The 25,426-nt window shown below is 55.4% G+C and overlaps 1 protein-coding gene across 5 annotated transcripts in view; it reads left to right on the top strand.

Moving 5' to 3' along the window:
- Positions 1-25,426, top strand: part of SEPTIN9 (septin 9) — a 146,034-nt gene that overhangs the window by 82,161 nt on the left and 38,447 nt on the right. For 4 of the 5 annotated variants that reach the window (XM_076353489.1, XM_076353491.1, XM_076353488.1 and 1 more), the window contains one exon: positions 2,051-2,710. In XM_076353489.1, coding sequence (XP_076209604.1) covers positions 2,051-2,710 — 660 coding nt within the window. Of the gene's footprint in view, positions 1-2,050; positions 2,711-22,239; positions 22,464-25,426 lie in introns of those variants that run through there. The other variant, XM_076353494.1, reaches the window with a different exon arrangement.

Here is a 25,426-nt window from a genome sequence, read left to right as displayed (position 1 = left end):
GTGCCTCCCCGTTTCGTGGCTTGTCTGACATGTGATCCCCAGCTCCGAGGGTCTTGCTTTCCTCACCAGCACCTTTGGGACCCCTCGGAGGGGCCATCGCTGTCCCCAGCCCCTGCTGCCCAGGACGGAGGCAGCCGCATCTGCTGCCTGGAGCAGAGGGGTGGCGGGTGTCAGCAGCCGCGTTTGCAATCTGCTGGCGGAGCAGAGCCGGGGCGGCTGCCACGTGGACAGCCCCCCGTCCCGCCGGCTGGACCCAGCCGCGCCAGATGGCTCCTCTCCAGCGAACGGATGTGTCCGAGAGATGGAGGGTCCCCGGGTCCCCAGGCCCCCTGGCCCTGCTCCGGGGGGTCGGAGCAGCCCCGCGGAGCAGAGGATGTGCTTCCTGCGTGGTGGCTCTTCTCCAGCTCCACCCCAGGGGTGGCTGGGGTGGGTGGGCGACCCTGGAAGAGGGAAGGCTGTGCTCCAGTCTTCCCCCTCCCTGCACCCCCACTCCTGGCATCCTGTGTGATCTCAAGCCCAGGTTTTGAAAGGCTAAATCTCGTTGATATTGTCCTGTTGATGTAAAGGATGGGTGAATTCATTACTGATGCTTGTGCTGGTCGTCAGCAGCATAGCCGCCCCACGCTGAGGCTGTCACCACGCTGGCTCAGCCTTGCTTCATGGGGCTGCTTTGGGACCCCCGGGCTGTGCCTCATCCTGTCCCGACCCCGCGCCTGGCTGGGTGCTGGGGGGCATGGGGGTGTGGGCAGCCTGTGGCATTTGGATGGGATCCAGCAGCGGTTCTCTGTGTTTCCCCCCCTTCCCGTGAAGTTCAGCCCTTTGTTTCCAGCTGGCTGGCTCCTGTGCGGAGCAGGGGGTCTGATGGGCTTAAGGGCTTCTACTCCTTTAGCGAGGTCTGGCTAGAGTGGGATGGGAAGCGCTGCGTGGGGGACACATGGCCGTCCAGGTGTGAGCCAGGGCGCGGTCAGGCAGCTGGGACGGGGAGCATCCCTCCACAGATGGAGGCCTCCTTTGGTGATGCTTTGTGCCCCCGAGCTGAGGGGTCTGACACCAGCATCCGTCAGGTTTCCTTAGACACGTTCCTGGCTCGGGGGGTTTGGGGGTTTCATTCTTGCGCAGCCTGCCTGACCGGGGAGCTCTGCGTGCTGGGGGGACCCGTGTGATGGGCAGACCCGAACGACGGGCATTTGTCTGAGTGCCGCTCCGCTGTGCGGGGGTGACCTGTGCGTCTGCTCTACTGCAGCTGAGAGTGCGGGGGCAGGTCCTGTGCGGTGCTGGGGCTCGATGAAGATTGGACTCTGCTGCCTCTTCACGTGTAAATTGGAACATCCAATCTGATGTTGCTTCTGTCTCTCTTTGCCTCCTGACTTCCCCGTTGGTAAAATGGGGATGATGATGTTCAGGTTTTAGGATGTCCCTAAGGCCTCCCAGTTGGTCCCTTCCTTGCATTGGGGTCTCATGTCAATGTTTTGAAAGCACTTCAGTCTTTGGCCCAGGTGATCTCTAGGATTGTTTTCAAGGATATGAGCTTCTGTGGCTGCCACCTTTATGTTGCTGCACTTGTATGGATTTGGTGCTCTCCTAGGATTGATTTCACATTCCTGACTTGGATTTCGCTGGTAGCGCTCACCGGGAAGCCTGTGTTTGTCTGCTCATCCTTCGGATGCGAGGAGGAAAGGGAGGTGTTGGGAGATGGGTTGTTGGCTGCCACCGAGTCCTGTGCCGCGTTCTGCTCTGCTGTGCCACAATGGGGCCTTCTGCTCCCCTCTGAGCACGCATGGGGTGCGGGTGGGATGGAGGGCAGCGTGGGGATGGTTTCTACTCTGGGGTTGAATTTCCTGGCTCTGGTTCCAGTTTTGTTACTGGGTTTCTAACTTGCCTGAAGAGGCAGAGCCTGGCCCTCAGTGCCCACTTGCTTTAAATGGGTTTATGAACCCTCAGGTGGAGGAGCAGGAGTGGGGTTATGAGCCTCAGGCAGTGTCTGTAAGCCTCTCTTGGGATGCTCAGGTGGATGGTAACTAAATTCTGAACTCCTTTTCATGTTTTTCAGCTCTGAAAAGATCTTTTGAGGTTGAGGAGGTAGATCAATCTTCAAATTCCTCCACCCCACAAAGACGGACCCCGAACCCCCTCCTCAGGTCCACTGTGTCCAGCTCCACACAGAAGTTTCAGGAACTCGGCGCCAGGAATTCGGAGCCATCCACTCGACATGTGGACCCCGCAGGCCAAAGATCACCCAAGCCCTCTCTGAGGAGAGTGGAGCTCTCTGGACCCAAACTGCCCGAGCCGGTGTCCAGAAGAACAGAAATCTCCATTGACATCTCATCCAAGCAGGTGGAAAACTCCACCTCAGGGTTGTCGAGGTTTGGCCTCAAAAGAGCAGATGTGCTGGGGCACAAACCCCCGGAGCCCACCCCAAGGAGGACTGAGATCACCCTCGGCAAGCCCCAGGAGCCGGGTCTCCGGAGGGTGGAGGCGCCAGCATCAAAGATCCCTGAGATGCCCCAGCGGAGAGCTGAGACAGCCAGCGCTCCTGTGCCCGACACGGCCACCAAGCGCGTGGAAATTCAGGTAGCGAAGGCTGCCGAGGTCCCAGCCCCACCGGCGCGGCAAGTGGAGAGCTCGGAGCCTCCCCTGGCCACCCAGCCTCCCCAGGCAGAGCCAAAGCCGCAGCCGGCGCTGATGGAGAGCCCACCAAAGAGAGAAGAAGGTGAGTACAGCTCCGGGCGGCTGCTTGGGTGAGACGCTGGCTGATACCTGCCTTCGTCCCTTGCTGCGGGCTCAGAGCCCATGCGGGGATGCTGAGTGTTGTACGCTGCCCTTTTGGTTCTGGTGGTGATGCCTTTCGAGGCTGGTCTTGCATCTGTGCTCAGATGTGTCTACATACATGGCTGTTATCTTTGGGTTTATCCTGGCTGAAAGAGCTGTCAGTTTGAATAAAAAATGCTATCAAGCCTATAAGGAAATAAAAAAGAAAATGCCAAAAGCCTGGGTGCTTGCAGAAAATGACAATTCTGCCAGCTCAGGCCCCGTGTGCGGACACACCCGCCTGTGCAGCATCTAGAAAAGCCTCTGAGGTGCTGGAGAGGCGGTGGTTGTGGAAGCATTGTTGTGATGGCTTGTTGTTTAGTGTTGTTGCTTATGGTTGTGGGGCAGAAACCGCCTCTTCATTAGCAGGAGTCAGGGTTTTTTGGCCTTGGAGCCAAAGTCTAATAACATGGACCAGAGCCACTATTAAACTGGAGCCCTGGCTTATATTAGCTCTATCTTGTTTTCGATTAATCCTGTATTAAAGCCAGCTTCCCTCCCCCACCAGCTGTCATTTATTCTCCCTGATGTTTTGGAGTTTTTTTTTTTTTTTCCTCTTCTGGCCTGTTAATTATTTTTCTGTTCCCCATCACCCACGAGCTCTCTCCTGCGAGGGATGCAGCGGTCAGTTGGAGGGCACCACCTCCCCACCCTGTGCCTCTCCCCAGGGGTTGTGGGATGGCATGTGGTGGCCAAGCCAGGACCTGGGAGGTCCATACCTGGCCCCGGAGCTGGACTACGCACCCTTGTCTCGCCCCACCATGGGATGGTCCCCTGCTCCATCTCCTCTCCCCGGTCACAGGGCAGTAACTGGGTCTGCGGAGAGGCCAGGTTTTGGGGTGTGTGCATGGTCTAAAATCAAATCAGGAGTCAGTGGTGGAGCTGATATTGAACCCGTAAGACTTGAGTGGGTTTCTCTCACTGTGCATGTGTATGGCTTAGGTGTGGCTTTTCTAAGCTGGGTTTTCAAGAGTGGACAAACGCCTCCAGCAGGGAGCAGGTTGGTCCAACTCCAGCTGGGCATGGCTGAACTCTAAGACCCAGCCCAGTGATGGGGTTCAGCCTGGGTCTCCCTTATGGGCTCTCTGTCCCCAGCCGCCACGTGCATGGTGCCCAGGAGGCCCATCTTCTCCCGTGGGTGGGTACTCGGCCTCACCCTGCTGGGTTTGGGCTGCTCTGAGCTTCTTCCCAAGCTCTGAATGGTGGATGGTTGGGCACTTTAAGAACAGAAGACCATCTAAGCTGCTGAATCCCCCAGCTGCCTGGGGGGGAGAGGGAGGGCCCTTTGCATCAAAAAGGACTCCAGAAGCCCAGGACAGCTGCTGGGGATGAGTTTTACCCAAGAGCCCAGCTGTCTGGGGTCTGCCTTGCAGAGCGAGCCAGCCCTTGGTACTGGTACAAAAGGGGCTTTCAGTCTAAATGTCTCCAAGAAGAGCCAGGAGACAAAGTACAAGGGGTAGGGAGGGCTCCGGCTCCTCCTTCCTCCGTGTCAGCACGGACGGACAGCCCAGAGTCACTGCCAGAGCCCGTGTCCCCTTCCCAGTTATCTCCAACTTCCTCCATCACCATGACTCGAGGTTGCCCTGGGCTGCTGTCATGCAGGACCCTGTTTCAGGGCACGCCTCCGCTTGGTCCACAACACCCACCCTAGAGTGATGCTGGGCAGGTGGATGGCATCTTTCCTTGTCGTTGGTGTAAGCACATGGAGGAGTTTTGGGGAGGCTGCGCAGGGACCCTCAGGGAGCCCTGTGGATGGGTGCAGACATGTTGTTGACGCTCGCCAGCTCCACTGCAGCTCTGGCCCCACCACAACCCCCCAAGTGAAAATGCTGGCTCCCTGATGTCTGCAGCAGAGGCATCACGTGGCATGAAGTCCTGCTCTCTCTCGCTGCTCCCAGGGTTTGGGGCACCCGAGAGATGCTCCCATGGCACTGGGTGCCCCTCGATCCCGTTGCTCGGTGGCTCTCCAGCGCAAACAGCTGAGCAGGGGATGCAGACAGCTGCCTCCAGCTGCCCTCAGCCCTGTGCTGGGACTTGCCTTCCCCCAGCTGCCGGGGCCCAGCTGCCTTGCCCTTAACCTCTCGTCCTGCTGCCGAAGGTATGCAGGAGAGCGTGTTGTGCAGGAAGAGGCCGGTCGGAGAAGGGCAATTGCCGAGAGCTCGGCAGTTCAGAGCAAACCACAAAGGAAAGGAATAATTATAGTGCTGAGCTTCGTTAGGGCGGCGCGGCTGGTGGTGTGGGCTGAGCCCGCTCTGGAGCCGTGGTTCTCAAGGTGGGAGGAGGGCAGGAGGTGTCTTTGTGGGGCAGAAGAGCAAGAAATATTCCTCCCCATCCCTATTCTCCCTCTTTGAGTCCTTCTCACGCTCTCCTGCACTCCCTGGGGAGCATTGGCTGCGCTTCTGCAGGTTTAACGCTGAGTTGGGCCATTGGTGATAGGGAAACGGGACGCGGGTGCACATCACGGGTGCGATGTACCACTGCACCAGCATCCTGGGCAAAGCTGGACTTCATGTCCCCAAGGTGGCTGGTGCTCCCCAGCTGGGACAAGGAAATGTGATGGGATGACTGGGCGACATGGATTGCTATAGTCAGAGTCGTCCAGAGAAATCTGAGCAGGGTTGTGCAGTGGGTGTAGGCAAGGGGAGAATACGCAAAGGGCAGAAAGAGGCACAAGCAATTAAAAATAAACATAAAAAAAAGGTGAAGGGAAGTGCTGTTTCTGAACCCGCAGCCTCGGAGACTTCAGGAGTCTGTCTTCACTGTGTAGGACTTACCAAATCTTAATATCCAAATATGACCACCACCCGTGGGTGGTGATAACCTCTCCCGAGCTCCTGCCGTGGGCAGCGGTTCACTCCCAGCCCTGGGGCACTGGCCCAGGCTGGAGCTGGCGGCTGAGGCCGTTCCTGCCTTTGCGCCGGGAGGGCAGGTCTGAGCAGGGCGCGCGGTGCCCGCCCCAGCATGGCCGGAGCTGGTTCCGCGCTGAGGAGCCGGCATGGCAGGAGGGGGCTGAGGCAGGTGGCTGTGCCCCCGGCTGCCCGGGCTGCCATCCTGCTGCCTTTGCGGGACCGGTGCGGTGGCCGGGTCCTGCTTCGGTGACCCTTGCTGGCGTTGCAGCCGGTGGGGTGCTGGCTTGCTCAGCCCCCATCGCCTCCTGCTTCTGACCCTCTTCCTCCTCCCTGGCTTGCTCTGAAGCAGTGGCTTTGCCTGGGATGTCCCTCACGGCCCTGGGCAGGGGGGCAGCCTCACCAGGCTCCTTTCCACCATGGCAGGCTGAGCATGGCTGCCCAGGAGAGGAAAGGGGAATCGTTGTGAGAGCAGCAATACTTCATTTGGAGACATCCGCTGGCCCTTCACAAAGGAGGGATCTTGAGGGCTCTCCCCGAGCTGGATGTGGGGCAGGCCAATCCTCGGGAATAGCCGTGTTGAGCCCATCATGGCTCATCCTGCCACGTCCTCCTGCCTGAGCGTCCCCTTCCACTGGTGCCTCCCGTCGCTGACGCTGTGCATGTGTGGTTGAATGCCATGTTCTTCTGTTGTTCCTTGCAATCCGGTGGTGGTCGGGGTCAGGGGGGAAGGCATTGTTGGTCCCAGAAAAGTTAACGTTTTCCTCGTCAGTTTAATACTCCATCTCGGCTCCCCCCAGATCTGAACCTGTTTGTATTTGTGGGGAAGGCTCAGTGCTGGGATCTCAGGTGACAGATGAGGAGCGATCCCAGATGAGAAATGGAAGCCAGTTTGATCTGATGATCCTTTTTGTCTCTGACACAAGCTGCTGCGGTCACGTTGCCCCAGGGACGGCACACTGCCAGCAAGGCACGCTTTCCACCGTGGCTCTGCTGCCTGCTCCTGCCCTCGCCCCATTTTCCTGCTCTTGGCAACTGGTAGGGCCACAGTTCTCCTCCCTCAAGGTCCTTTCTCGCAAGGATGCCCAGGAGCTTGGTTAGATAAATCAAGGCAGATATAATGAATAATGGGAACCTTCACTTAAAACAGGGACTTGACCTTCCTCTGCAATGTCACATCCATCAGCCTGGATGAAGCGCGTCTCTGCACTGATCCACAGTGATGTGCAAAACGGTCTGAACCATGTCTGAGCTTCCAGCTTTTTGGAGTCTTTCTCTCATTGCTGCCTGATGCCCCCCCTTTGGGACAGCCATGCAGGGTGCCAGGCGCCTTGTAAAAAGCAGCAGGGTCCCTACTTCTTTTGCTGCACAACAAGCAAGGGGACATCAGGAGGGTGAAGCAATTCAACTTTTTCACTTTTTTTTCCAGCCTTGGGACCCCTATGGAAAGCCTTTTCTTTAGAACTTGCTATTTTAAAGGCTCCCGTAGAGTTGAGCTAAAATAAAAAAAAAAAAAAAAAAAAAAATAAAGCGAGCAAGCTTTCAGATCCACAGAGCTCCTTGCAAAGGCCGTATCCGAAAACCAGGGACCCGTTGCTGTGTGCTGGGGAAGCTGTGGTGGAGGCTGCAGCTCAGTGCTCCCCCAGACAGCCTCAAGCCTCCATCCCGCCATGGACACCCAGGGATGGAGAAGCAAAGCCGCCCGAGCTTCGGGGCGACTTTTCTTCTGCGCTGTCCTGCAAGGGTGACGCCGAGCGCGGGGCTGGGCTGCCTTGCTGGAGCTGGGGGTTTAGAGGGATTTGAATGACTATTAACGCAATGAAGAAGCCAGAGCTGGAGTGGAGATGCAGTGAGTAATCATTTCCAGCTCCCTGAGCTGCACAGCAATTTAACTGTACAAAGAGATTAAAGCTGTAGAGAAACATTTCCTTAAAACTAGCTGACACATTTGGGCTAGATTATGGGTAGTCTTTTTTGTTGTTGTTGTTGTTATTATTTTTAACGGGAAAGTGCCTACAGCCCGAGATACCAAATGGAGGGGCTGAGTGAGAAACACGGACTCCCAGTTTGTGAACTCAGGTGCCAAAAATGAGATAATCTGGAAAAAAGGAGACCTGCAGCGCCAGTGACTTGGAACGAAGGAGTGAGAGCATGTGCGGGGGACATGATCGCGTCCCATTGCGGAGACACTGCCTGATCCGGGATGCCACGTGCACGGCCTCCTGCCCGCACGGGGAGGGCAGCAGGGGGGCCAGGCACTTTTGGCTTTCCCTCTCCCACCATGCACTATGTCCCTGGCTATGTAGGGAGCAGCCAGTGCACCTCAGTTCCTTTTGGGGTGTATTTTGGGCACCGAGGATGTCAGGAAGGAGGCCAGGTGATGTAGATGTGGTGGTACTTCTGCTGCACATCTTTGTCCCCCAGGAACGCTGTCCCCAAACTCATTACATCGTGTTCAGCTCTGGTCATGTTGGCATTCACATGTCCCATTCGTTGTGTCTGCACGGGCACAGTTTATATAGATGCCATCACGGTCCCATGTGGGTGCTCCAGCCACGCAGGCTACACCCCAGGCAGCAAGCCTGCCTGTCCCCAGTCTTCAGCGCAGGCAGCCAGACCCAGGTGAAATCACACGGAGAATTCGTTTGCCCTGTTGGAAGTCCCTGAGGACCCATAGGGAAAGCAGTGATCTCCCCAGTGGAGATTCATTATGCAAAGGAATAGTTTCCCATAGGAAACATTACAGTTCCCACTTCCCTCCCCTGCCTCACGTCATTTGAGACCAGGAGAGGGCAAATCCGTGGATGCTGAGCTGCAGAGTCCTCCTGGTGCTGGGCTTAACGACCTGGCAGGTCTCTTCCATTGCTAGGCTGGGTCTGTGGGCTATGCCATTGCTTCCTGAACCTTGCAGGAAGCATCTAAGGCTGGATGTGTCTCTGTAGAGGTCAAAGCCTCCTGTTCCAGGCAGAAGGTGACCAACTGCACGGCACCTGGAGAGTCGGCTCTCTGCAGGCTCGTGGGGTCTGTGCTCCTTGTGTTGGGGTGTGAGCCCTGTGCAGCTGCAGGACTCTCCTGGCTCTGCACCTCCATGCATGCAAACCGGGGCAGCCGCTGCCTTCCAGGCAGCCCCTGGGCGGAGAGGTGCCTTTGATGCGCTGAGAAACGTGGGTGAGCGCTCCTGCCTGCCGTTGGATTTGCGTACGTATAAGTGACACTGGAAGGTGATGGGAGATGCAGCCCTGGCTGAGGGTGGCGTGTACGAACCAGACCCAAGAGCTTCTCTGTTTATCTTGCGGTATCTGCACGTCTGGAGCCCATGGCAGTCATGTTGGGGAACATGCTCCTCGCCCATCAACTCCTTTGGCATCTTCAAGCTTTCTCACATTTAGGTTAATCATCCTACAGGCTGATAAGGCAAATAAAATCCGTTATCTTGACCAAGATAAAACAAAGAGTTTGCTTTGATCTCCTGCAGTAAGGCCTGGCCACTCATTTTGTGATTTCTCTGCTGTCTGCTGGGGGAGGGAAGCAATGGCAATGGTGATGAACCTTCTGTGGTTAAGAAATCATTTTCTTCTAAACTATTTCTAGACCTCTGTCACTGCCTGAGATGTTTCTGTTGGCCCATAGTTGAAGGGACACCATAGGCTGGGTACAGTGCCAACTCTATAAACTGTGTAAGAGGACTTGAACTGAATTGAGATTATAGAGTGATAACTTTGTTTTGAGAAGATCAAAAGTTGTGGTGAGCAAAAAAGATAACTTGACAGCAAGCCAGTTGTGTTCTTTACTCCTCCAGCAAACAAACAGGCACACAGACACTTTTGTATTGTCCAAGATGCTGTGATGAAGCTGAAGTGAATGTGGCTATAAATGGAAGAAGCAGCTGGTCTTGGATTGCAGCCTGTGCTCAGACTTCTTTGGACCCAATTTTTCTTACATCTGTTACAGGATTTAAAGGAGGGACTTGGGGAGAGGGCTGCTTTCCTTTGGGTTAGTTGAATTTGGGCCATTCATTTCATTGGTCTTCTGAATGGGTCTCTGTGTAGAAGTTCCCTGGATTTCTGTAGGGTCACACGCATAAATATTTCACTCTCTTGAATTGTTTCATTTTATCTTGGCATGAAGATAGTACCGGACATATTGAGAGACAAAGCTGGACTGAAGGGTCTGGTCCAAAACATTTTGCAAACAACAAAACTTTGCAGATGTTTACGCATTTATGAAATGCAAATAATTTTAACAAGCCATCTAAGGTTGCTGTGCCAGCTCAGGAGTGACAGCATGGGGATTTTTGGTTGCTTGGCTCCTCCTTGACTTGTATTGTCTGCAGTTTCTTCTGTGTGGAAGCAGTGGGTTGGTTTTTGCATAGCAAAGGCAATTTCTACAACAGGGATGAAGAATGACTGAAACGAAGCATCTTTCAACACCTTGAAGTTCAAAGTTTGTTGATGCTCTAGCAAATATAAGCATAACCTTGGATTTATGTTTAGCGTTTCAACCCAAGAAACAGCGTCCAGGCTACGTCTGAGCTGGGTGGTCTTACCAGCCCCTGGGTGTTCTCTGAATTCTGGGTCTGCAGAGGCTTTTGTGGTGCAGCTCTAGAGTGGTCCCTGGCTAGTGTTTCCAAGGGGTCCAAAAATATTTAGTGGGAGCTGAGCACCTACCTCCTTTTGTCTCTTTGTGAATTCAATCTTTGTCCATCTATGAGCAAGACCTTTGCAGGGAATGTTCCCAGTGGATCCCTTGCACATGGCTTCATCCATACATACTGCATGGCGTTCACCCTGTCTCGCTTGAGCTGTCTGCACTTGAGCTAATCGTCTGGATGTTTCCCTTAAGCTGGTGTGAATTGTGTCCTCAAAGCGTTTATTTTTCTCTGCTGAATGTAAAGAGAGCCTACACAATCAGTTCAGCTGGAGATGTCTCCGTTTGGGCGAGACAAATTTTACCCTCCTATATTATTTCCAGAGTCAAAGAGATGGAGGTGAAAAGGGATGTTGCAGCAGGACAGAACTGTGCAAACCACTAATCCCTTGTTATCAGTAGTGCTTGACAGCCCCCCCAGCAGACCCGAACCCCTTGCGTCAGGTTGTTCTGCAAACAGGTCGCTGTGGACAATCATTTACTTAAGCGCACGGATCAGACTGTCTTTGATGCTTATCAATAGTACTTTAACTTTTTATGATGGCTCTGTCTTCTCCCCTGTCTTCCTCTCTTGCTGTGCATGGAGTGGGACAGAAATTCCTTCCCTCTCTCAAAGAAAAGCTCGGGTTGGGGAGATCTCAGGGAAAGAAGATTAGATGGGAATCCAAAAGTGTATGGTGCCTAGGAGGAGAGGGCAATGATAAAAGTTAATGATACGGAAGCTCTTGAAAGGAGCTCTCTCAGTTACAACTGTATGGTAGCTCACAAGTCTTAAATTGTAGGGCATTGCTTTCAACTCCAGCACGAATGCACCTGGGGCATATTTCATGTGTGATGGGTAGATCTGGAGGGACATCACAGGTATTGCCCTACCCACCTTGGGCTGGAGCCCCTGCCTGTATTTGCTTCCCCTGCATGTTATAACTCTGGATGGGTATTTTTGTTTACTCTGCTTGTTATTTGCTCTGATCTGAGAGGCTGTGCTGCTTTCTACTGATGCACCAAAATGGTGGTGTCCTCTGAACCCTTCTCTGCAGCTCTGGTACATGGAAATACAGGATGAGTCCCTGGTTACAGTTTCTGAAGCTATGAATGCGCAGGCTCATGCTGTTACGGCGTAGAGGTTGCTGTCCTCCATCTCATGCGTGACATACTTGAGATGTTCACTGGCAACTCACTCCCATCTGTAATGGAAATAAGTTCAGTGACCGGGAGCCAGAAAAACACTGAGAAGATGACAAAAGGTTGGATGTCAGGAGAGCCTGGTCAGGATCCTGCCTTTGCTGTTCACTTGCTCATTGTCCGGGTGAATCCCTCAACCCACTCCAGTTTCTCCTTTTGTAACAAGGAGCTGGTGAACGTGGCAAGATGCCTCGGGTTCGGTCCTTGCATTGAGTCCTGTCTTCTTCGAGGTTCGGGTGATGATAAGGAAATTGCTGGTCCTGATCACAGAGGCACAGTGGGGTTGTGCAGGATGGGAGGAGCTGCTCTGCCCAGCTTACTGGAGTGCTCTACAAAGAGAGAGGTCCTTAGCTGTCCAGGAGGAGAGGGAGGGTATTAAATGGTTTCTGTATCAAAACCTTCTCCAGTCTACTCTGCTCTTCAGTCTGCTTTCTCTTCAATTTGAAAAACCTGTAGTTTGGAGGGGAAAAAAGGATTTGGAAGGCAAACTTTGGATGTATGGGGAGCAGATGTGGGGATGGATGCTGCCTCCTGATTTATGAGTGATGGAGACTGCTGATACTGAGGGAGGTGGAGCAGGCACTTGCTGGGGTGTTTGGATGCTCTTTGCCTCATGTCCTACTCCCCTGCTTCCATCTTGCGCAGATAGGAAGGAGAATGGAGATTACCTTGGAGTTGTCCAGATTTGTCCTGGGAAAAAAGAGTAGATCTGAGCAGCTTTTCTGATAAAACATAATTGTTTAGACAAACTCTGGCTGAACTCGCTTCCTCCTGCAGCCCAACGCGCAGATAAAGGGGGTGGAAGTGGGAGGCTGAGTTCACAGGCTGCTGAGGCCCTCCCTGGGGTCATGCCGCCCCCGCGATCCCCTGTACACCCGATTTGGTGGCCTTGGAGAAGACGAGAGGACGCAGTTGAGTGCTGAGGATGATGCCCAGGCTTTAGGTAGTTCAGTGATCTGAAATGCAGAGGAGACCTTGATGACGCAGCACATCAGTGCTGGGAGCAGGGAGATGCGGGTGGTCCAGGAGGGCAGCATTAGATCCATCATGGTTCATCTGCAGAAGATGGACCTCAGTTGCATGTTGCTCTGTGGGATGTGGGAGGTGAATTTGCTTCAGCTGTGCTCTCTCCAAACCTGGCGGCCCTGGGCGTAGGTTGGCTGGGCAGAGCCGTGCCCTAGAGAGATTCCTGTTTGGACTGGACATGATGAGACAAGCAGTACTTGGGTGGGATGTGGCCACGGGAGAGGTGTTGTCATGCCCTGTGTGGTTCCCTACTGAGGACTCCAGGAGTCGCGATGTGGAGTCAGATGAAATCTGAGATCCTGCCATAATGCTGACGTTCCTCCCACCATTCCTTGGGGAAACAGTCCTCCTTGCCCTACTTTGTGTAGTAAATAAAAGTTTATTTACAGCCCAGGAACGCGCGCCCTGAGGTAGGGAGGTGAAAGTTCCTGTGCGGCCCTGAAGGAGCTCTGGGGTTTCCTCTCTGCTTCGTGGTTTCATTTCCTGGGCAGAGAAGTCTTGCAAAGGAGCAGCTCTTTGGGGGGGAGCTCGGTGATGCAGAGGCCTTTGCATGAGCCCTGGAGCTTGGCTTTGTTTCCCTGTAGCAAGGCCACGTGTCCGTGCATGTCACCCGGCCCGGAGAGGAAGAGCTGGGAGGAGATAACCGGTGCTAACGTGTGACATGTGGGCTGGAGCAGCCAGGGACAGCAGCAGGTGATGGGCTGCCATCCGTCTGCCTCCCCCCTTGGCCACCATCATCCAGCATCTCCCCAGAGCCCGTGTTTGCGTCGGACCTTGGGGGATTTGTTTTCTTGTGTTGGGGCTGAAGCTAGTCCTGGTGTCACCAGCAGCGGTGTACGCCGCTCTTCCTGCCCCAGGGCTCTCCATCACCATCTGGCTCCTCCCTGCCGTCCCCTCTCCATCGCCTGGGCACATCTCTGAAGTGCAGTAAAACCAGCTCCTTATTTAAATCCCCGTTTGGTTAGAGAGGAAAGCAGTAAGGATCACAGGTTATGAAAGAGAGGAGCAGAGGAGGAAGAAGCAAGAGGAGAGCCTGGCCCTGCTGCCCTCCTGGCCCCATGGCTCCCAGCCTGGTTCGTGCTGCATCTCCTTCGCAAAGCCGTTGTGGTAGCAGAGGGGATCCCTGGGCTTGTGCTGTTGGCTGTGTCTGTCCTTAGCTTCAGAGCAAGCAGAAAGGAGAGTATTATCTCCCTCCTTTTCCTGGCTGCTCCTGCTCGGCATAGGCTCCATCCAAAAGTCTTCAATCTCAGTCCTGCTCTGTCCAAAAACCCTTAGGCAGCGCAGCCAGGGTCCTCCTCTCTGGAAGAGGGGCTCTCCGGGATGCTGCACAGGGCTGGACCCTTCCTCTGCACGTGTGACCTCGGGCAGGGGGAGAAAGGATGGGGCTGAGCGGTGACTGCTCCTTGCTGAGAGGGTGACGTGGGGATGGGGCTGAGCTTTGCTGACCTGGGTCTGCGGGGTTTCCAGCTCTGCCCTGGCACGGCCCAAAATTGCTCTGCGGAGCTTCAAGGAATGAACATTTGACTTCTCTGCTCGGAAGAGTGGGAAGGGTCTCTCTGGGGTTATTTCAGCCCATTTGTGGGACAGACGGTCTATGGGACGGTCGTTTGAAGGGTGAGCAAACCAAAGCCATCATTTGGGCTCCACTGAAAGAGCAAAGCTGGGAAAGCCTCAAATTGCGGGCTGCAGAGACAAGGGGGGACATGGCTGTGGCTTTCTGCTGGGCAACAGTGCTGCATCCCTTGGGAGGGACACAGAGAACATTGTTTTGAGTTTCTGCTTTTTCTGCTCATTTTTAGACATGCAAAATTAATTTTTCTCTTTTATTGCCTGCGGCAATATTTATTTTACTGCTCTGTGGCAGCGGGGACTGGATAGGTTTCGCAAACTGAATTTTCCCTCGACAAGCCCCTCCTCTGATTTCGCACTTCCAGCTGCCAGGCTCGGTTTTAAAACAGCTTGCACCAAAGCTGAAAGTATTTGAAGGGCAGAGCAATGCCTTGCAGGAAATGGCTTAAGCTTCCTGCTCCCAAGATGGTGTGAGTGTTAAAACAGAACTGGAGAAATATTAGACGTCCTACATCCGGCACGGCAGAGGAGAGCGACCCTGGGGTGATGTGATGGAAAGCCTGTACCCCCCCCCGCCCCCGCCGCCTGCACCCAGCAGCTTCCGGCAGGACGAGGGGCCCTGCCAGTGCCCCCCCGGACCCCCACACCCCCAACTTTGTAGGGGGAAAAATGGGCAAATTTTTTCCGGCTCCTCTGGGTTTTGCTGTGTTTTGGTTTTGTGGGAAATGTGTGGGGAGAGCGGGTCAAAGGTGGGGGGCAAAGCGTCAGCTTGGTGAATTGCCAGCAGAAAATGAGAGCTGGGAAAGCACTGGTTTTGATGACATGTTTGTCACCAGTTTGTCTGCCACCTTCCAGCCCGAAGTGAAAGGCGAAAGTCTAAAATAGATGATCAGGATCTGATCGGTCCCGTTTGTTTGGGGCTGGAGCGGGGCCTTCCGCATCTGTCGGCAGAAACCACGTTGAGTTACTGGGTTAATCAGAGGCAACTTAATTCTTCCAGCCCGGATAATTTCCCTTTTCGTGCTGGCTGAGCACCATCTACCTGGCCAGGCAGGGAATAGCAGCTGGCTGGCTGGCCATGCGGGACAGAGATGCACAAGGGTGGAAAAGAAATGAGAGTATTTGTGTGCAGGCAGCGTGGGGAAGGGCAGGCAGTGAGGAGGGGAGGGCAGCGGTTCTGTGGAGCAGGGTGGTCCTCGCTGGAGCTCTCTGATGGGTGTCGCGTCTTCAGATGTAATTCAGCTCGGTGGGGATTACTGCCCCGTTATGGAAAGCTTCTCCAAACCCCAGTTTGTTGGCTGGAGCATGGAGATTTAGGTAATTTTATTCAGAATGTTATCAGTTGGCTAAAAAATACCTACACCGTGTGGCTGGGAGCCCACAGTTGCAGTGGAGGAATGAGGTGGGGGCTGCAGGCAGAGCAAGCGGGGTATGGTTCAGAGCTTTTCTCTGCAGCACCTTGGGCTGGTCTGAGCTCACTCACACCGACTTCCTCCTAACAGTCACTGAGAATTATAAAATGGCTCATAATGGAAGAAAAATTAGACCTCTTATGCCCGTGCTGGGACCTGAGACACTTTGGGAGGTGTTGTTCCAGCTCCAGGAGCAGAAACAGAGCCTGTGGGTGCCCTCTCGGGCGGGTTTACCGTGAATGGAGCATTATGCTGTGCTCCGAACATCCTCCTCCCTGACTTTTCTCCTTGACCCCTTCTTTTCCTGCACCATTTCACGTGGGGCGGTGGGCGGCCTGGCCGCTCTGCAGGGTCAGGAAGGGGTAAGTACCACCCTGTGCCTGGGGAGGTCGGTAATGCAGATTGCTGATGCTCACCTTTCACCATGGCACATAACCCCGCTAAACCCAGAGCGGCGCAGCCCTTGGGGCTAGGGATTTGGCTAGGCACACCCTGTTTGTTTTCCTAAGTTTTTCCGTGGGGCGCTTTTCCCCGGGAAAGCTTTGGCCGGCAAACTTGGGGGAGGGAAAGACGAGGCTGATTTAAATCCCGAAGTAGTTACAGCTGGCTGAAAGCTGTGTATGCAGCCCTGTAATACATCGGTGGTGCCCACTGCTCTTGCACAACATGCTGGGGCTGGTTAAAGCTCGGGGGGTGTGAGCCAGCCCTGGTCCCAGCATGGCTTCGTGCAGGCAGGGCTATGGGGGGGCAGGAGTGGAGGGGTGGGCTGGAGGGGCTGCACTGGGGCTGCAGGACCAGAGGGGCAGATGCTGTATCTGTTTTGGGACAGAAATACAGTTGTTTGCCTCGGAGCCATCCCCATTTGCCTACGTGGCTGCGATGCTGTGCAGGGACCAGGAAGGTGGTCACACAGAACAGGGGGGGATGAAAAGGCTTTGCTGTCCCAAACAGTGCTGGGTCGAAGCCTGCTGCTGCCCTGCTCGCCCCATCCCAGAGCAAAACCTCACGGATGGAGTCGGTGAAGCAGTTGCCCACGCAGCATCCCTGGGTCCATGGGGCTCCGGGTGCCCTCGGGGAGGGTGGATGGAGGGGAATTCATTGGAAAAGGAAACATCCTTTCACAGAGTTGTCCTGGAACCCTTGAAGCGATTCAGTGTCACTGGCTTCTGCTGAGCAGCTGTGGTGAAAATGTGGGTCTGCAGGAAGGAGCGAATGCCGCTGTGTAAATCGCTGTGCGGTTGATTTATTTTTCTTCTTCTTGTTGGCTGACCCGCAGGGTCTCCATCCCAGCCCTTCCCTCTGTGCAACTGTGGGCCAGTGCGTCCCCGCGCGGGATATGCCCTCCTTCCCACGGCTCCCACAGAGGGATGCGGAGCCCTGACGCTGCAGCAGTGGGAGAGGCACGGAAAGGTTTGGGAAGAGGTTTGGAAACAGCTCATTGAAAGGCTCCACACAGGGCAGAGGGGAGTGCTTGTCTCGCCGGACCACAGGTCCATAGGGAGGCCAAAGTTGATCACTCAGCTTCTCTTAAATCTGAAGTGAATGGGCAATTTGGGGCCCAAGGAGTGAGTTTTAGCAAGTCTCTTGAGACCCTGGGATCCTGCCTTGCTCAGACATTGTGCGCGCTGCCCTGCAGGGTGAGAGGGATGGAATGGGAAGGGCAGGGACATCCATCCTGCACCGGGTGGAGTGGGGCTGCGCTGGACCTGCCCGCAGCCCCCAAGGGCTAAACCCAGCACCCAGCCTTTGTCCTCGAGAGGGCAAAAACCAAGAGAGCTTGGCCTGGCCAAGGTGTCAGAAGTCGGTACTCCTTGGTCCCCAAAGGACACACAAAACCTGTGAGATGAAAAGAGAAGAAACAGGTATTTTCATGCCTTGACTTTGCATTCCTGTTTCTTGTGCCTTAGGCTTTACCTATTTCCTGGTCCTGGCAACCTGGAGGGCTGTTAGAGTGGTTATTTTAAGGATGCTTTCCAGAAGCTCTGGGGTCTGTGTGCTGTGCCTCTAGGAAGAGTCCGGTGGGACGTGGCTGCTGGTCCCTGTTCACCAGCGCACAGGGCGAAGGAGGGGTGCTGAGCTGTGGGGGTTTTGATTCTTCTAGTAGACACAGCGATACCTGATGTGTAACCTCTCTCCTACTCACAGGGACCCTTTGCTGGAGCTGAGGTGCTTCATGCATCATTTGGGTGGAGGCCTTGCCAGTAAATGAGTTACCAGGGACATAAAAGACCACAGGAGCACTGTGGTGGCTTCTTCTCCCAGCCCTTCTCTCCAGCAGGGTTGTTTCCTAAAATTCCTTCCCCTCGCATGATGGGGCTGATTTGTGATGGGGGTTGGAGGAGCTTGACTTATCCAGCATCCTGGCAGGACACGGCTTTCCTTGCGTAGAAGGCTTTCCCTTGGTGAGGTTGGAGGCACAGCTGGTTCGCCCATTGCTCTTCATCTAAAAAATAAGTTTGCGCCCCAGCCCTTGCTTGAATGATCCCAGACTCTGGATCCGGGGGTCTGTTCTTGGAGCCCTCAATGATGCTTTTCCTTCAGTACCAAAAATGTGACTGATGGTCGGTGCCCCAAGAGTACTGCTTGTGCTGTGGGGATGTGGGGGGACCTGGGCCCCCAGGGATATGCTGAAGTCAGCAGCGCGCTCTGCTCTCGGCTACGAGAGAGTGTCAGAAACGAGAGCTATATCCTGCAGAACTGAAAACCTCAAACCTAACGGGGCCCGTGACCTTTAAGAGGCTGCGAGCGTCGCAGAGCGAAGCCACTGCCTTTATCTGCAGATCGCAGCCACGCTGCTGCCTGGGGAGGAGGGTAGCTCTGAGCAGCACTTGGGTCGCTACGGGGCCCTTCTGGTTTCATGGGGTGATGGGGCTCAGCTTGGTTGCCGCTTTGTGCTGGTCATGTTGAGACGAGGGTTTGGGAAGCTGGCATGGTGCGCGGCGCCTGGTGCATCAGAGCCAGGGACGCATGTTGCTGTGGGTCAGGGGGTGCTGCCTCCCCTCCTCGGGTACTTGTGGGGGGACCCTGTGGGACTTGCAGTCTGGAGCATCCCCTAGCCACCTTCTCCAGTCCTTGTAGGAAATGGAGACAAGGCTGGGGGGGACCCTTGGTGTCCCGTGGGTTTGTGTTCAGAGGAGTTGCTCTGAATACATCCCATGAAAGGATCTCCTTCCACTGGACCAGAAAGTATGATCTGCTGTTACAACGTTAGGTCTGTGGGTGCTGTAAAGGTGGGGATTAGGTGTAACAGAGCCAAAGAGGTACAAATGAACCCCAAAATCAAAACATGAGCCAGGCACGCGTGGTAGGTCTGACAAAATGTTTCTCTTATTCACACCTAAAGCCAATCTCTGCTTTCTCAGAGGCAACTGTCTCCCCAGCAGCTCCTGTGATGGTTCCTGATGATCCATTGAGAGCTTATTCAGTAGCAGCTACTAATTTGGGTGCCCCACCTCTCCCAGCAAATGCAACCATCTGCCTTCCTGGCCTCCATCATGCGTATGTGCGCACCGTGCTCGGTGCTGAGCGCTGGTCTTGGTCTATGTATACGTAACGCTGCGCAGAGTGGAGTGGTGATGGTGAGACCTGGGTGCAGGCGCTGGGCGCTCCGTTCCCCACTCAGCTCCAGACTGCTGGTGTGATTGTGGTGCAGGTCTGCCCCTAAATGTCTCTCAAATATTGGTGCTTCTATACATACACTGAAATCTCTCGGGGGGAGTTACAGCCACCAAAATTGGAATTAGGTGCCTAAATACCTTTTAGGATGTATGTCTTGGCTCTTCTGTGTCTCTGAACACAGCACTGCCCCATCACCCTGATGCTGGAAGAGCACCAAAACCCAAGATGTGCCCTGTCATGGGGAGTGGGATGACGGGAGTAGCTGGGGCGAGGGAGAAAGGGACTGGATGCTGCACTGAGGGCCTGGGAGCTCCGGTGGAGTTAAGTGTCCTTATTAATCTTTAGAGAGCCTCAGGGCCTGGGTTGGTGTTGGGGTGGTGCTAGATGAAGGTGCCCAGCATGAGCGTTTTGGACCTGGGGTATTGCACATCCAACACCATCTGTGGCTGCACCCAAACCCCAGCTGTCCTTCGGCAGAGCTTGGCTTGCCACAGCTTGCCCAAGTCCTCCTGCTGCGGGGAGCACACAGGGGCCGGGCCAGGCACGTCCCCTCGCCGTGTGCGCGTGGGCAGGGACAGAAACACCAGAGCCTTTTCCAGGAGAGGACTATACTTCTCCCCAACAGCTCGTGCACAGATCGCGGGCCATCATGCACTTGTTCCCCTGGCCTGCTGCTTTTTAATGCCTCTAGGTATAAAAGGAGGGACTTGGAAATATTAGTGTGGCTTCTTTCATGTCGTGATGGAGCCCATCACAGGCAGACTTCATGTTACAGCTTAGCACGGATGACCTGGTAGCTAATTTGCTGTAGACCCCTTCTGTAGTCAGTAGGAAGAGAGGTGTTTCTCCAAACAGCAGCTTAAGACATCTCTGATCGAGCTCTGCCACCCCACCTTTCCTCTCTCTTTCTCCAGCAATTAGGCAGCTTGAATCCATCCCGCCCCTCTTCCAAACTCCTCCTTGGGCTGCAGGATGTCCTGTGAGATCACCGAGCGCTTGAATGAGGGGCTTTCTTAGCTTGGCGGAGGCTGAACAGACCCCAGAGGGCTCCCGTGCTGGGGGAAGAGCTCATTGCCAAGTCGTAGGAGGAATTCCCACGTTCCCGTTCCTTCCCACTGGCTGCCAAACGCTCGTCCTGTCCACGAAAGCTGATGTATTTGGTTGGATTTAACCTTTGCTTAAAGGAGTGAATAACAGAGGTCTTTTACTTTTGGTTTCTGGGTGTAAATTCACAATTCAACAATGGTTTTGTATGCACAACACGATTCTGCAGGGGGAAAAGCTGGAGGAGAGACAGAGAGAGACTTCACTTGGGTGAAGTCCTTTGTAGCAGGGACTTTCCGGGAGCCTGCAGAGAGATTACCCTTCCTTCCTACTCTAATGAACCCCCCAAACCAGGCTTTAGGTGTCAGCCAGACCCTACCGTTTCAGTAGAAACAAAAAGGCAGCCCCATGGGACGCGGGATTTCTCACGCCCACGGTGGCTGCAGGTCCTGCCCGGGGACACGGACACGGACACGCTCCCACGCTTTCCCTGCCGGCAGCAAGCGTGTCCGACTCCAGCAGCGGGGACCCATGGAGTTTCAGGGAGGGGAAATGCTCTTTTTTGTTGCTTCTTTTCATGCCTATGGCAAAGGCACAGCTAGCACTATTTTTTTCTGCCCTGGACCCTCTTTTTATTCTCTAGTTTGTTTCCTATGGTATGAGCCCTGGTGACACCGGTGCTAGTGGTTGCCACCAGTCACATAGTCAGCAGCACCCAGCGCTGTCAAAATGTGTGTGAACCACAGCCTGGCCACCTCTGTGTGGTTACGGGGATGCCCTGGTTTGGGGAACCTGAGAATGACCCAAACTTCAGCTCCAAGCTCCCACACCCGGGCAAAGAGGAAAAGAGAAAACCAGCAGGTCCTGGGACTGCCTGAATTCATTTTCGGAGGACATCAGCCATGGCCCATGTGTGGGATCAGCAGGAAGGGTGCAGAGAAGAGAGGTCACTGAAATCCCGTGGTGGGGTTTCTGGGCATCTTGTAGTTCTGCCGTGCTGAAGATACCCCAGCAAATTCCCTCCTGATTTGGACCTCAGTATTTGCCGGTTCAGCCCCTTCGTGCTCACAGAGCCACGGTCGCTGGGTGCGAAGCTGCAGAGAGACTTTGCCGCAGATGCTGCTCCGTGGCCGCTCGGCACAGTGAGGTGCTCCCCCTCCTCGAGCCAGCGTTGAGTTGCATCACACTGGAGATGGACAGGCCACCGGTCTCGGCCCCGCTCGCCGTGAGCAGTTGCACCCCGTCACCTTGCACCCAGCAAAGGGCCAGGAGAAGTCGCCCTGATGGAGGTCAGCTGTATGGCAGGGCAGCGCGTGGCCTCCAAATAGTTGGAATGACCCCGTTTCCAATGCGATAGGATTTGGTTCTAATTAAACGGACGCCCATGTAGGTGACCCTGGAGCGCTCCTCCCAGCGGGCAGCCCGCAGGGGTGGGGAGAAGCTGCTGATGGAGTGAGGCGCTTGGTCGGGGGGGGTTGCTTTGGAGTGGGCTTGCAGTAGGACCCTGGGGAAGCAGCATGGAGAGGTCAAACCTTATGAGTGCTTGCTGTTCCTGGACCAGCAATTCCCTCCTGGAGCTGAAGCTCTGGAGGGGGCAGCAGATGCAGTGGCAAAACCGAAGTCTATTTTGCTGTGAACACGTGGAAATCAGAGGCTTGTGACCCACTGAATAACAGGAATTGGAGTAATTGCCCCCAAAATGACAAGCTGTTTATTATAAGAAGTGCAGCTCATGGCATTGCAACCAGCCCAGGGGTTATGACCGATGCCATAACCCCACGGGCTTTTTTTTTTTTTTTTTGGCGTATCTGTGTAAATCTCTGCTCTCCCATTAGTGCCTGCCCTCAACACTCCCTGAAAATTGCCCAAAAATTCCATCTTGGTGCAATTTAGGATACGCTCCAGCCTGCCCCGAGAACATCTGGTATCTGTGCATCGGGTGATATTAATCACAGCATGAACGCAGCCAAGTGTTAAACGGCAGAGCCCTCCCACCTCCCCCCTGCAAATGAAGGTTGTTTCAATGTTCCAGCAATAAAATTAACCTAGCAGCCTGGGCAGGCGGTGATCTGGCAGGAACAACTGCTGTGTGGGATGAAGGGATGAAGAACGCTCTTAAATGGGCCAAGAAACCATGTGGTCCTATGACTTTTTGAAATCCCTGCGGTGTTTGAAGCTATTTTCTAGTTCTCCTCGTCTTCCGAATCCACGGCCATTCCTGCTGCGTCTGCAACTGCTCCCTCTCCCCCGGTATTTTGTGCTGAGGCTGTTGTTGTTTTGGATGTAAATGCTGCTCCCTGTTTCCAGGAAGGTAAACACCCCTCCCTTGCCCTGCTTTGCTGTAGAGATATTAAAGTGCTTCGCAAAGGGGGAGAGATGTTGTTTCTGTTTTGCAAATGGAGGAACGGAGTTGTAGAGGCTGCTGAGAAATGCATGTGAATCTGCTTGCTCGGAGGGTGCTTGTGTTTTTGCTCCAGGACACTTAGTGGCTTCCTTTAATGCCGGGCAACGAGCAGACAGGACTGGCACAGGGAATATTTTTATTCCCCTTTTCCTCGGGTGACCGCACGCCAGACAGCGGGCAAACCCCCATCAGCACCATGCTATTCACGTTGCCCCCAAAGGAAATCTGGCTCAGATTTGCCCCAAGTTCCCCAGTTTGTGGCTGAGTTTAAAAAAAAAACAACACAAAAAAACCCAGAAAAAGGACAGAAAAAAATGAAAACTATGTCTCGAGTGCAGTCAGCGCCTTAACCACCGAGGCTGCGGTGCTTTCAAGGGAGGCAGCCCCAGCACTGCTGCATGGGAGGGACGGGGTGGGGGGATAAATCTTGTGTGGTGCCTTTGATGTTGGAGGCTTTTACCCGCGTTACCCGGGGAAAAACTCGAGTGCTTTTCATGTCTGGTGGTGAGGGAGGCAGAGAGCCAGGAAGGATTTGCTTTGCGAGACCTTTACAAAGGGAATTGAGAAAAACTTTTTAGAAGTTGGGGGGAGACTCACTGGAGCAGCAGCTGAAATAGGTGCTGAAGCATCCTTGGCTCTTGCAGACGCCGGGCAGCGTGCGTTGTCCTCCTCATAATCCTTGGCTGAGTAAGTCTCTCTGCCTGAGCTCTCCTCAGCCTCGGGGAATAAAAAGCCATGGCAAGGGCTGTGCTGGGGTCTCCACAGCCGTGCCAGAGGGGAGTCGTGGAGCAGGCAAGCTGGAGCCCTGGCCATGCGATGAGCACAAGGGAGGTTGAAGGGTAAGGAGGGGAAAAATAGAGCAGTGGCTTAGCAAGAGGAAAATACCAGGGGCATGATGCAGGCATCGGTGCAGGGGAACGCTTTGTCAGGGCCTGTGCTAAGGGAGGAGGCATAGCCAGCTGTGCCGCCCACTTGGGTTCCCCGTGGGATGAGGATACGCTGGGCTGTGTCTCAGCGCCAGGGCCGGAGCAGGCAGGGAGCAGGAGAGGGGAGTCACAGTGACCGGTGCTGGGTCCTGGGGCTGAAACTGGGCGGCAGCAACCCCAACGTGATTCAGGCGATGGGGGGTCCCTGGGGTGTCAGCTCCCAGCGGGCTGGGACCCCGCTGCAGGCAGGCTGGGACCCTCACCCAGTTCCTGCAGCCCTGCAGTGAAAAGGTACCCTGGCTGCTGGCGGTGCCAGGCAAGGATGAGAGTGCTGCCTGTGAAAGGGTCCGTACGGAATTTGGGAGCCCTGCCCTAGCCAGAGGGGCCAGGGGTGGCTGCGTGCATCTGCACAGGCAGTGGGAAGGGGCTGCTGCAGCCTTGCCTGCCTGGCAAACATGTGGCTGTACTGGCTTTGCTGGCTGCGTTGGAGATGCTCTTGCATTACTTCCCCTGGGAAACACATTTCTGTAGCACTGTGGGGAGCGTGTCTGGTGACATAAAGGAGGGCTGACAGCCCGTGGTCGTCTCTCTCCTTGGTTTCTGCTCTGGAAGTTGGTTGTGAACTGATGGGGAAGGAACCTCCTGGTGTTTGATGGCCCCTTGTCCTGATGAGCACTGGGGAAAACCCATCTCCTGAGCATCCTTGTGAGCGCTGGTGGGTGGTGCAGGGCACCAGGCCAACGAGGCGGCAGGGGAATCCTCCTCTTCCCGGCCCTTTTCTGTAGCTCTCAGTGCCCATGTGGGAAGTGCTCCCCAAAAGCAGCCTCCTGCTCTCCCCTCCTCTCTCTCTCCTCTCCTGCCCCAGTGCACACGCAGCAACCCCCAAACCTGAGCTGCAGCCTATGCCCAGGGGACGTGTCCCCACCTGCACAGGGGGATGCACTGCGGGGTGCGCTGGAGGCACCCAGAGCCCTGTGGACCCCCCCCCACCCCCCAAAAAAAAGGCAGGGGGATGAGGATGCCCAGCCGCCTGCCACGGGAGGTCTGATCCCTTCCAGGGGGTGAGATGTTTGGGATCTTGCCCCCGGGACCCCCGGCCCCGCAGCGGGGGGTGGGGAGGGGGGCGGGTAAGGGTACCGGCCGCTCGCTGTCCCCAGCAGCGCGGCGGGTGCCCACGCGTGGGACAGCCCACGAGGAGCGGGACTCGCCTCCCCCCGCCCCGAGAGCGTCTCCCCCGGCTTTTCTCTTTAATTGGCTCTTTTGAACCAGCCCCGTCCAACCCCCTCCCTCCCCCCCGCCGCCTCCGGCCCCGGCCCCGCGCGGGAGCTGCGGCCGCCCGGGTGAGTGCGCGGGGCCGGGGCTGGGGGCTCCGGGGCCGGGGGTCCCCGGGGTGTGTGTGTGGGGGTGTCCCCGGGGAGGGGGGCGCAGGGGCCGGCCCCGCAGGCAGCGGGGCTGCGGTGTCCTCCCAGCCCCGCGGCGGGAGGAGGAGACGCGGCGGCCGGGCGGGCTGGGGCCGGGGCCGGGGCTGGGGCTGGGGCTCCGGAGGAGACGGGCGCTCCGCGGGGCCGGGGGCGGCAGCCGGGTCACGCGTGGGTGTGCTGAGTGGAGACACCGCGGTCCCCGCCCGCAGTTTTGTTCCGTGCTGTGTTGCAGCATTGTAGGTATGCAAACCGTCCCAGCTAGGAAGCTTGCTTTATTTCCCCCCCCCCCCTTTTTTTTTTTTTTTTTAATTTTAATAGCACCTCCTCATTCTTCTCTGGCCAGTCGTGACGGCTGTTTGCACAGCGATCGTGGAAGATTGGGAACATGTATAAGTGACACGGTGGGAACCCTCCGGACTTGCTAAGTGCACGGTTTTTCTCGCCTGCCTTAGTCCGGCAGAGGCAGGGTGCTGGGCACGGGCAGCCCAGGCCGTGTGCGCTGTGTGCCCGCAGGAATCGCTCT

This window comes from Aptenodytes patagonicus, chromosome 16 (genome assembly GCF_965638725.1).
Source record: "Aptenodytes patagonicus chromosome 16, bAptPat1.pri.cur, whole genome shotgun sequence".
NCBI lineage: Eukaryota > Metazoa > Chordata > Aves > Sphenisciformes > Spheniscidae > Aptenodytes > Aptenodytes patagonicus.
Note: the sequence above shows the minus strand (reverse complement) of the source record. Positions and strands in the feature narration are given on the sequence as shown.